Source organism: Diaphorina citri, unplaced genomic scaffold, assembly GCF_000475195.1.
Source record: "Diaphorina citri unplaced genomic scaffold, Diaci psyllid genome assembly version 1.1 scaffold2197, whole genome shotgun sequence".
Classification (NCBI taxonomy): Eukaryota; Metazoa; Arthropoda; class Insecta; order Hemiptera; family Psyllidae; genus Diaphorina; species Diaphorina citri.
The window spans coordinates 3372-15254 of record NW_007379622.1 but is presented as its reverse complement, the minus strand read 5'-3'; the positions used below and the strand labels follow the sequence as shown (position 1 = coordinate 15254).

General features: G+C 40.0%; 2 protein-coding genes across 3 annotated transcripts; both read left to right on the top strand.

The window, feature by feature from the left end:
* The first annotated feature begins 357 nt into the window (after window positions 1-357).
* Window positions 358-2960, top strand: LOC103518447 (ribonucleoside-diphosphate reductase large subunit-like). The gene is made up of 5 exons (XM_017447813.2): window positions 358-620; window positions 995-1084; window positions 1426-1609; window positions 2327-2487; window positions 2721-2960. Exons 2-5 carry the CDS (start codon window positions 1067-1069, stop codon window positions 2958-2960), a joined length of 603 nt encoding a protein of 200 aa, XP_017303302.1. The 5' UTR covers window positions 358-620; window positions 995-1066.
* A 666-nt stretch (window positions 2961-3626) lies between these two features.
* On the top strand, window positions 3627-10830 carry LOC108253582 (PHD finger protein 10-like). Of its 2 annotated transcripts, none has more exons than XM_026830243.1 (4): window positions 3627-3915; window positions 5545-5747; window positions 6080-6188; window positions 10499-10830. In XM_026830243.1, exons 1-4 carry the CDS (start codon window positions 3883-3885, stop codon window positions 10514-10516), a joined length of 363 nt encoding a protein of 120 aa, XP_026686044.1. In that variant the 5' UTR covers window positions 3627-3882; the 3' UTR covers window positions 10517-10830. The 2 variants fall into 2 exon arrangements, with proteins under 2 accessions (XP_026686044.1, XP_017303304.1); XM_017447815.2 differs by lacking the exon at window positions 10499-10830 and adding an exon at window positions 6688-6829 and having other exon boundaries at window positions 3656-3915.
* Window positions 10831-11883: the final 1053 nt, after the last annotated feature.

Below are 11883 nucleotides of genomic sequence, written 5' to 3'. Positions count from 1 at the left end.
TTTGTAAAATAAATGGTTCTGAGCTTCCGAGTTTTGGAAGGAAAAGGAAGTTAATTTTTGAAAAAATAGGATTTTTTTCTCGAAAACTTCACAGACATTTTTTGAAGGCACTAGCAAGTGACGGCAAGGAAAATAATGACGTCAAGTAGGGAATGTAGGGATCTTTTTTAAATTTTCACGACCGTGAACCGCGAAATTTTAAATTTTTGCGGGAACTATTTTTTGAACAAAAATGTAAACAGACTCCCAGAGATTAACCTCTGTCCTGTGTGTTTCTAACCGCGAAATTTTAAATTTTTGCGGGAACTATTTTTTGAACAAAAATGTAAACAGACTCCCAGAGATTAACCTCTGTCCTGTGTGTTCTGTGTTTCATGGCCTTATTTCGCTCCATAAACTAATGTTTGCTACGTAATTTTCTGAACAAGCCTGTACAAATCCTTCTGAAACAGTTTTACAAATTGGTTCTTTGTTTCGAGCTTCTGGTTTAAAATCTTGTGAAACTTTCGGTAGCATTTTGTGGTCTATGTTCAACTCTTACTTGACAAAAGTTTAAAACATATCTACCAAGATGGTCGTAGTGAAACCAACTCCTAAGAAGTTGTATGTGTTGAAGAGAAGTAAGTATACACCTTGTTCACAGGCTGTGCCTCTGAAATACTATTAAATGCTCTTTCAGCATTAACCAGTGTGATCTTAAATCAAACACTCAAAGAAGTGTTTCAGCCTGATACAGCTCCCAAGTACGTTATTGAACATACCTCTATCAGTTCTATCCTATCCATAAGATAGTTATGGCAAGTTCACTTCATTGAACAGCAGAAAGCCTATCTCATACATGCTTGGATTGGGAGCTACAGTCTCTTTCAATGAGGGCTAAACAGTGACTAAAGCAGACTAAAATAAAAGGGGTATAAAGCTGAGTGAGTTATCAAATTGACTGAACTATAAGTTACTAATATGTATGTACATTGAAAATTCTTGTGCTTTTCAGATGGCAGAGAAAAGATATTCATTTTGATAAAATCCACTTACCAGAATCAGGAAACTGTGTTATGGCTTGTGCATGGAATTTGTTGACCCAGTAAGTTCTTTGGACCCCCCTATAGCTCTTAGCTTTACTTGAATTTTCTGTTGAATACAACCACCACCCTCTTTAACACCCCTAAAGCTTACTTGAATTTTCTGTAGGATACAACCACACCTCTAGTATTTATTCAGAACTGGTCCTAGACTTTTAAAAGTCTTGAACATGAGTCCTGAGGTGTATAAGTTTAAAAGTTGGATTTCAAATGAGCTTGCAAACTGTGCCATTGAAATGAATAATAAAAATAGTCAACCAAGTACTTATAGTGGTGTCTGAAATATTTGATTTGAAAGTCAACATGTTTTTCCAGTTTGGATTTATTCTCTTTTTTTTCCTAGGTTGAAATCACCCTGAAAGTAATCAAAGGCCTATACCCAGGGGTGACCACCGTTCAATTGGATAATTTGGCCGCTGAGACGGCTGCTTTCTATGAACCACTAAAACATCCAGACTATGCTGTGTTGTGGCTGCCAGAATTGCTGTGTCCCAATCTGCACAAGGAGACAAAGAAAACTTGGAGTGGTATGCTCTTTTTTATTGTTGTTGTGGCGGATTCAGCTGTAGCCAAATGGTTGATGACAGAATAAAAAAAAAAAAAGATTTTTTTTCTTCTGCCATACACTGGGTTGATGGTTCTCTAAGCCATGTATTTAATTGGCTTGTTCTGACCTCAATCAAACATTGTGAGAATTTGTGCTTGTTCTTTTAAGCAAAGAGAACCCTTTTGAAATACCCCAACTAGCTAGGCCTGGTTTAGGTGTTCTCCTCCCTGCTTATAGTTCCCACAGCTGGCCACTAGTCTGCTCTCTCTGTTTAACATTCCCTAGCCTTGTCCTGGCTACAGGTTATTACACACAGAGGTAGGTATGTATGCTCTTTGCCTGCATTTGATGTTGGAGATTGTGTTCAATTCAGTTTATTGGTAGAAGAAGGCTTCCCCAACTATTGTGGATGTGGTAGACTTGATCTCTAAAGAATGGTGGTTTGAGTCCAAATCAAGTCATAATGTTTAGCACAGTGCATTAAGATCCTATCATAAGAGCAACATTATGGACAAGTATTCCCCCCCTCTTTTTTTTCCTCCTTTAAGGTGCTTTAATACAACAAGTATTCTTGCTGAACACAAAAAAATCTTTTTTTTTTTTTTAGTTTGCAGTGTTCCTAACTAGAATAAGTACCTACCTAAAGTGTTCTGTTCTACTTTTTACATGTAATAATTATTGAACATTCAATTTTCAGAGGTGATTGAAGAGTTGTACAACATGGTAAACAAGGAAACGGGAACTCGCACCCCAATGATCTCCGATAAGCACTACGAGATTATTATGAAGAATGCTGACCGTCTGAACTCTGCTATCATTTACGACAGAGACTTCAACTACAACTTTTTTGGTTTCAAGGTAATTTTTTAGAGTAGCCTCTGTGGCCAAGTGGGTATCACACTAGACTTGCACTCTGGGGGTCCCGGGTTCGATTCCCGGTGGGGCCAAAGTTTTTTCGGCTCTGTTTTTGGATTTCGGGGTACACTCAACCTCGTGAGGACTAGTGAGTAGCTACTTTAATCGAGTAACGACCAGTGACGGCATTTTCTTGGGCGTCATTTCATTTTCTCAAACACAACTCTGTTTCACAGACTCTGGAGAGGTCCTACCTGATGAAGAACAACGGTCGCGTCGTAGAGCGACCCCAACACATGCTCATGAGAGTTGCAGTTGGCATTCATGGCGAAGACATAGATGCTGCCATTGAGACGTACAACCTTCTGTCTGAGAAGTATTTTACTCATGCCGCGGACGTAATGTTGAGGACGCATGCGATGAGTCGGTCCCCGCGCTTCTCGAGTTTTTCGTTGTACGGCGTCAGGAGAAGGTGAGTCGTCTTATTGGCGACTTGGGAATTCGGAGATTGAAGGGAGGAGTTGGGGGTCGACCTTTTTATGATTTTGGAGTCGTGCGCAGATATTAAGAGAAAAGAGTGAGTCGATTCTTCTTCGAGTTTTTCGTTGTACGGCGTCAGGAGAAGGTTAGTCGACCTGTTGGCGGCTTGGGAATTCGGCGATTGGAGAGAAGAGCTGGGAGTCGACCTTTTCATGATTTTGGAGTCGAGTGGAGATATTAGGAGAGAGGATTGAGTCGATTCTTCTTTGATTTTTTCGTTGTACGGTGTCAGGAGGTGGTTGTGAGTCGACCTGGCGGACGTAATGTTGAGGACGCATGCGATGAGTCGGTCCCCGCGCTTCTCGAGTTTTTCGTTGTACGGCGTCAGGAGAAGGTGAGTCGACTTATTGGCGACTGAAGAATTGTTGAGATCCTGGAGGGAGGATCTAGGAGTCGAGCTTTTTGCGAAGATTTTGGATCGAGTAAGGAGCGCGTTGGAATGGGTCGACTCTTTGAGTGTTTCGTTGTATGACATTGTTGAGATCCTGGAGGGAGGATCTAGGAGTCGAGCTTTTTGCGAAGATTTTGGATCGAGTAAGGAGCGCGTTGGAATGGGTCGACCCTTTGAGTGTTTCGTTGTATGACGTCAGAATGTCAGGAGTCGACCTTTTAACGATAATTTCGGAACCGGGTGAAAATATTGGGAAGGAGGGTCGAATCGACCTTGGAAACGACTGGGTCGACTCTTTATCAACTTTGGACTTGTGATGAGGCCCCGAGCTCTGAGTCGATTTTGAAGATGTCCTCGAGTTTTGGATCGACCTTAGAGACGTTATGTCCGATCTTGCTGATTCTCTTGGTGAACCATTGGACTTGTGAAGATCAGCCTCAGAGACCCGCTTTCCATCTGTTGACAGAATGATTGATACTATTAGCAGAAATATCGCGATGGTAGCAACTTTATTGCAGCTTCAGCAGCAGCTTTTTGCAGCTTTTTCCCAACTTTCAAATCCCTTTGTCCCTTTATTATTATTATTTTCAACAATTTTAAGCTGTGTCCACACATAGTTGACGGCCTTCGATCGATAAGAAAGAAAATATCAAATTACAAAAAGTCTCGGTTGGGATTCGAACCCGCATCTTCTCACCCAGCGTTCTCGTACGCCCCACCGAAGTTCGACTCACCCGCAAGTTCCTCGTCGCGATGGTATGTAAGCCTTTTGACATAGCTGCTTCTGTGCTTCTCTCCTAACTCGCAATTTTTCCCTTCCTAGGATGTGGTTTGCCTTCTGAAGACCGTCAATGAAATGGTCTGTCTCAGATGGGAATAACTTTTGAAATGAAAAGTTTCAAGTTTCGTTTGACTGATTTGAAGCCAAAAATTTAATAACTTTAAGTCATTCCTCATCAAATAATTTTAATTATACCCTTTCTTTTTTTTATATATATATTTATATCATCGTATTCACATTTCTGCTTAGTCGTGTGTGACAAGGAGAAAAGATGACATACGGCTTAACGACTATGAGTTAGAGTTGGCCTTTTTTCATTTCTTTAATTACATTATCTTTTGTAACAATTTAATAGTTAGGTATGATAAGTAGCTACCTCCCTCCTCTCTTATCGCTTTATTTCTCCTCCTTTCTCTCTCTCTCTCTCTCTCTTTCGTTCACTCCCTCTCTCTCTCCCTCCCTCTCGCTCTTTCTTTCACTCCCTCTCTCTCGCTCTTTCAGTCTCTCTCCTCTTTCTCTCCCTTCCTCCATCTTTCCTTCCCTAATGCCATATTTTCCTCTCTCTCTCCCTCCCCTCTTATCCCATTATCTCTCCTTTCTTTCAGTCTCTCTCCTCTTTCTCTCCCTTCCTGTCCCTCCTCCTTCCTCCATCTTTCCTTCCCTAATGCCATCTTTTCCTTAACTTTTGAAATGAAAAGTTTCAAGTTTCGTTTGACTGATTTGAAGCCAAAAATTTAATAACTTTAAGTCATTCCTCATCAAATAATCTTAATTATACCCTTTCACATTTCTGCTTAGTCATGTGTGATAAGGAGAAAAGATGACATACTGCTTAACGACTATGAGTTAGAGTTGGCCTTTTTTCATTTCTCTAATCACATTATCTTCTGTATTTTACTATTTTACCAATCAAATATGTAAGCTTTTATTTAGACTGCTACGGTAAAAGGGACTTTTCATAGTCATCCTATCAGTACAAATATAATAGAAAATGCCTTGTTTATGCTGCTCGAATGAGACTAAAAAGTCTCTTTACCCCAGCAGTCTAAACAAGGTCTCGTGTATTTTCTAGGTTTAATAACATACCTAACATAATACATAAATGTTTACAGCAGAATCTTCACATCTTAAATTCAAGACTTTGGGAGATACCTAAAAATATTACAAGACATTTTTTTCTGTTTGTCCCTTTCTTTCAACTTACATTAAATTCAAGACTTTGGGAGATACCTAAAAATATTACAAGACATTTTTTTCTGTTTGTCCCTTTCTTTCAACTTACATTTTTTTTTTCTGTTTAACCCTTTAGAATCGCAAAGGTCTTTTCACGTTCCCTTCCTGGTTTCAGATCAAGTCCATTCCCAATCCGAACTCCAACTCGGAAAGCACCACGCACTGTTTCATTACAACGTCTCAAGCGAGCGCCCCAGTAGCGTCCAGTGTGCCGCCCAGGGTATCTCAGCCTCGCCCTGTACCGGTGAAGAAAGAGGAGGCGCCGCCTGCTGCGTGCGCCACGTGTGCGGAGCCTGGCGTACCCACCGCTATGGTCAAGTGAGTATGCGCCAGTTCCCGACGGATCACTGAAATTTAGCAACGTTTTGTGTGGTTACACAGTCGCGGATTCGATTCTTGCCCGGGGCGTACTTTCCTCCTAAACAGATTAAGTTCGTTCTCGGAACGGGAGGCCTTCTCCTATCCTGTCCTCCTTCTCTTTTCAATTTCGGGACGATAAGACCTCCGTTGTCTGAAAGTCTGAATTGTGCCTCTAAATTCTCCCGAATTTTTCTGTAGGCGTCACATTATTCGATGCATCAAAAAGCTTCGAGAAAAGCGACTCGTCAATAAAACTCTGGCATCATTTTCCCTTTTTGTTGCTTCCTCAGATGTGATGAATGCTTGAAGAGCTTTCACTTTGGCTGTCTGGATCCTCCGGTCAAGAAATCTCCCAAAGTTCGAGGATACTCGTGGCATTGTGCTGACTGTGATCCGACCGTAAGTAAAGAGAAACTTTGTGATACAATTATAAATAAAATTAAATAACAATAAAATAAAGAGAACATACATTTATCTGTTGAACATTTTCTGACAAGATTCACCAAAATTGGACAAACCGTTCGATAGTTATCGTGGATCAAACATACAGACAAACTCAATGCGAAACTGTCCGGTCAAAATTTAGACATCACTTCGTTCCGTCAATTAAGTATACATAAATCTCAATCCCGAGAAGACGAGAATTAGAAATACACTGTTTATTTTATTATTATCATCCGTTAGGACTGGGTAGTCTGATTACGATAACATTTTTAAATTGTTAAAAAAGGGAGAGAGAGAGAGCCCTAATTTAATCAATAATAGAAAGTAAAAAAAAATACAATTCAATTTATTAACCCAACTGATTTTGTCATTGTTATTGTTAAATTTTTTTTTAGCTGATATTGTATCCCCAACATCGAAACAATCAAAATCAATTTTGGCATTTGTTTTTCAGGAATCGGACTCATCATAAATGGGCACCACTTGGACATCAATGGGTTAATGTCTACTACAGACCCCGGACATGTAAGTGTAAATGTGTCATAGGAGGGCTATCATATGTGTAGGTATATATGCAGGGCCGTATTTAGAGGGGGGGGGCTCCCCTCGAGAGAGAGAGGGGGGGGGGGGGGAAGAGTTGGAAAAACTGGATAGAGACTTTGAAAGAGAAAGAAAGAGGGTGTGTGAGAGGGGGGATGGGGTAGAGAGGAAAAGAGAAAGGGAGGAAATAATATAAGAGAGAGGGAGAGAGATAGAGAATGAAAGGGAGAGAGATTTGGAGGGGGAAGAGAGAGAGAGAACATCTTGTTTGACATTTTACGATTACATTATGGAGCATGCAATCCAACCTTTTGTTATTCCTGTCTTCCTCTTCCCTCTCTCTCTTCTTCTCGCCCCTCCCTCTCTCTCTCTCCTTTTCACGTAACATCATCCCTATTCAAAATGTTATGGTTCCTAAGGGATTTTTTTCCCTGTTGTATCCTAACCGAGGTACACATCCGATTTTTTATATGAGCTAGTCACCTAGCCAGAGTGGCTCCATGGAAGCTAATTTTTTGTTTAATTTAAAGGAATGTGCCTTGAATCGCATTACTTCAAGCCTCATTCAAAAGTTACAAGGGTTGTGCTTTTGGGTGATTTTTCTTAAAATAATAACAGTTCAATTAAAAACAGCCCGCACCATCTTCGCATCCCAAACCTCTTGCCCTCTTCCTTGTACCTCTATCGTACCAATTCTTGGTTCTGTCCTATTGACAACAAATGAAACCAGCTATTTGAAGTGTATATTTTTAAAATTATTCTTTATTGTTAACAAATTTAATTTCATAAACATTCTGTATAAACAGATAAAGTTCGTTTTTGGAACGTCTGACATTCTCCTATCCTGTCTTCCTTTCGGGACGATAAGACCTTAGCAATTACAGTTCCCTACTTTCCTCTATCTTTTAAAAAGAAAAAAAAAGTTATTATTAATTAGATTCATATTAGACACCCAAATTAGAAGCCATTAAATTAGACGCCCAAATTAGAAGCCATTAAAAAAAAAAGTGTTGAAAATTTTCTAGATCCGATCAAAAAATGGCTGTGAAGGGTATGTGGCTTGAAGTAATGCGATTCAAGGCACATTCCTTTAAATTAAACAAAAAGCTTAGCTTCCATGGAGCCACTCTGGCTAGGTGACTAGCTCATATAAAAAATGGGAGGTGTACCTCGGTTAGGATACATCAAGGGAAAAAAATTCAAAATCTCACCCCACACCACTAAAGTTTAGGTAGGTACCTACATTTCCATAATCCTATATTACCACCGTGCCCTTTACCAGGAAATGGGGAAATATGTCTCTCTTTATAGTCGTCAAATTATAGGACAGAAACAACGTGAAACAAAAAACAAAAGCTATTAAAAAGTTACAAAAGAGTCCCTAACGTTAAAATTCTAAGTTTTTTTTTTTTTAAGAGGTTTGATAGAGGAAACTGTAACAACGGAGGTTTTATCGTCCCTATAAATCGAAGAGAGAAGGGGGATAGAATAGGCGAAAGCCAGCCGTTCTGAGAACGAACCTTATCTGTTTAGGATAAAGTTGGTCCCGGACGGGGATCGCACCCATGGCTCAGGGGCGCAGGGCTTCTAAACCAGGCGACGTGATAGTAGTGTGTTTCTACCTTAATACTACTTGCGTAGAGAAACCTACGTTATCTGTTTAGGATAAAGTTGGTCCCGGACGGGGATCGCACCCATGGCTCAGGGGCGCAGGGCTTCTAAACCAGGCGACGTGATAGTCGTGTGTTTCTACCTTAATACTACTTGCGTAGAGAAACCTACGTTCCAAATTTCCAATACTCACTTTTTTCAAGTTCTTATTTTTACAATTTAATAGTTAGGTATGATAAGTAGCTACCTCCCTCCTCTCTTATCGCTTTATTTATCCTCCTTTCTCTCTCTCTCTCTCGCTCGCTCGCTCGCTCGCTCTTTCGTTCACTCCCTCTCTCTCTCCCTCCCTCCCTCTCGCTCTTTCTTTCACTCCCTCTCTCTCGCTCTTTCTTTCAGTCTCTCTCCTCTTTCTCTCCCTTCCTGTCCCTCCTCCTTCCTCTATCTTTCCTTCCCTAATGCCATCTTTTCCTCTCTCTCTCCCTCCCCTCTTATCCCATTATCTCTCCTTTCTTTCAGTCTCTCTCCTCTTTCTCTCCCTTCCTGTCCCTCCTCCTTCCTCTATCTTTCCTTCCCTAATGCCATCTTTTCCTCTCTCTATCTCTCTCTTCTCTCTCCCTCCCCTCTCATCCCATTATCTCTCCTTTCTTTCAGTCTCTCTCCTCTTTCTCTCCCTTCCTGTCCCTCCTCCTTCCTCTATCTTTCCTTCCCTAATGCCATCTTTTCCTCTCTCTTTCCCTTCTCTATTCTTCACGTCATCCTACGCCTTTCTTATTTTGGAACCCCCAGGTAGATATAGATATGTACCTCGTCTAAACTAAAGCTCAAAATAAACATTTCCTTTTACAAACAATGAGGGAGGAGGGAGGGGGGGATGGCGGCTCTTCTTTGACTGACCGAAGTGAGGTTTGAGTTTTAAGTCGAGAATTTTTGTTTCACCAATGACTTATTGAGATATTTCACTAATTGAAGAGTTTTTAATGGTCCAAAAATTAGTTTTTAATAATCCAAAAAGGAGCTTTTAATGATCCAAACAGGAGTTTTCAAAAACTCCCATTAGTGTTTTGTAAACAGGAGAGTGTTTTATAAACTCCCATTAGTGCAAACAGGAGTTTTCAAAAACTCCCATTAAAAATTCTGCCTTTAGTGAAATCTCTCGTTAGGTCATTGGGGACCTAACGAGAGATTAGGACCTAACCACCAAAAGACTTTTTTACAGCACTCCTTTCAGCTTTTTCTTCAGCTTGGGCCGCCCCCAGGCTATTGTTTTTTATTCGCATGAATGTTAATGGAATAGGTAAAGGCCATTATTCTATAGATAAGACAAGTGGAGATATTGATTTATACGTCGACATTTTTCAGCCCCGTACCTTTGAAAATTACCAGGCATTACTCGGTATGTTTATCTTGTCTACTAGTGATTCAGTCAACTGTAGAACTCATTTTTTTCTCATTATTGAACAACAGACACACACAATTTTTATAACCAATGAACGAGGCAAAATGGGACTCATAAGTCCTACGTTGTATTGGCAGTCTAAATAAAGGATTTGTAGGTACCTATGTACCTAATTGTAAAAAAAAACCGCTTCCCGGATAGATGGGCAGTGTGTACCGTTCTTGTATGAATGTGAAAATAAAGGCCATAAATAATAATAATAAAAATAAAATAAAGAGAACATATTTTGATCTGTTGAACATTTTCTGACAACATTCACCAAAATTGGACAAACCGTTCGATAGTTATCGTGGATCAAACATACAGACAATCTCAATGCGAAACTGTCCGGTCAAAATTTAGACATCACTTCGTTCCGTCAATTAAGTATACATAAATCTCAATCCCGAGAAGACGAGAATTAGAAATACACTGGTTTATTTTATTATTATCATCCGTTAGGACTGGGTAGTCTGATTACGATAACATTTTTAAATTGTTAAAAGAGGGAGAGAGAGCCCTAATTTAATCAATAATAGAAAGTAAAAAAAAAAAAAAAAACAATTCAATTTATTGACCCAACTGATGAACTGATTTTGTCATTGTTTAATTTTTTTTAGCTGATATTGTATACCCAACATCGAAACAATCAAAATCAATTTTGGCATTTGTTTTTCAGGAATCGGACTCATCATAAATGGGCACCACTTGGACGTCAATGGGTTAATGTCTACTACAGACCCCGGACATGTAAGTGTAAATGTGTCATAGGAGGGCTATCATATGTGTATATATGCAGGGCTGTATTCAGGGGGCGGGCGAGGGGGCCCCCCTTGAGCTCCAATTTTCTCCTTTACTGTAGGCCATACTCCGAAAATTTGTAGCATCCACCGGAAGTGGTGGATTCACATCGATCGATGGTAGATCGACGGGCGTCGACTATGTGTGGACACAACTTTAGGATGTGTCCGAAGAAATGTGAAATTGTTTTCAAGAAGAAAAAAAAAAAGAGTTATGTAAACAAGCTGGGCCCGTCCCTCCGGGAATTTTTTAGCCCGTAGTTTATTCGATCGTGATTAGAGAAAATCAGTACCTATGTACCTACCTAATTTGTTTAATATTCAGTTTATTATCATTCTTGATTTGATTTTGGGAACAGACAGAGTAACAGACAGACCACACCGAAGCGAATACAATAGTCCGTCCCTTATACCTTTTTATTACTATTGTAATAATAAAGGAAGGACGGACTAAAAATCACTGATCTTTTGTTTGTCTTTATTCCTTCTTTGTACTTTAGGCTCGACATAAATTACAAATGTGCCCTTTTGGTATTCTTTCCTTGTACTTTCCAAATCCATACAACTGTCTTCTTTTTATGAAATTCAGACTCAAGTTTATATTTATTTTTTAATTTGATTTATTTTTTTCGGACTGAGTCACATCTGATGGTAAAGCTTACGGATTAGGAAGGAGAGGAGGGAGAGAGAGAGAGAGAGAGGAGAGAGAGAAAGAGAGAGAGAGAAAGAGAGAGAGAGAAAGGAGAGAGAATGAGAGAGGAGAGAGAATGAGAGAGGGAGAGAGAATGAGAGAGGGAGAGAAAATGAGAGAGGGAGAGAGAGAGACTGGGAAAAGGTCACCTGTCACATTTCTTGTATTTGTGACAGAATAGGAATAGAAAGAGATGGATACTATACAGTGTCAAAAGAGAGGGGCGGGAATCGAACCCGCGGCCCAGCGCTTACAAGGCAGACGCACTACCAACTAAGCTAACTAGGCTGGCGAAAATCGATTAATTCGTCCAATGAGACTAACTTTCAAGCTCAATCCCAAAGTAATGTCTGATTATAATAATTATTAGAAGGTTAAAAAGAAAAGAAGAAAAAAAGTTTAGATAGAGGGATCTGTCTGTAACAACGAAGGCCGTCCCGAAATTGAAAGAGGACCGGATAGGAGAAAGCCATCCGTTCCAAGAACGAAGAAAAAAATAGTTGTCGTAGAGGGATCTGTAACAAATGCAGGCCGTCCCGAAACCGGAGGACAGGATGAGAGAAAGCCAGCCGT

Excerpts from the sequence above, each read along its gene's own strand:
- LOC108253582 (XM_026830243.1), top strand. The coding sequence starts at position 3,883 with ATGATTGATACTATTAGCAGAAATATCGCGATG. Across the intron at positions 3,916-5,544 it reads TTAGCAGAAATATCGCGATG|ATCAAGTCCATTCCCAATCC; the intron begins GTAGCAACTTTA and ends TCCTGGTTTCAG. Across the intron at positions 5,748-6,079 it reads GTACCCACCGCTATGGTCAA|ATGTGATGAATGCTTGAAGA; the intron begins GTGAGTATGCGC and ends TTGCTTCCTCAG.
- LOC103518447 (XM_017447813.2), top strand. Across the intron at positions 1,610-2,326 it reads GACAAAGAAAACTTGGAGTG|AGGTGATTGAAGAGTTGTAC; the intron begins GTATGCTCTTTT and ends TTCAATTTTCAG. Across the intron at positions 2,488-2,720 it reads ACAACTTTTTTGGTTTCAAG|ACTCTGGAGAGGTCCTACCT; the intron begins GTAATTTTTTAG and ends TCTGTTTCACAG.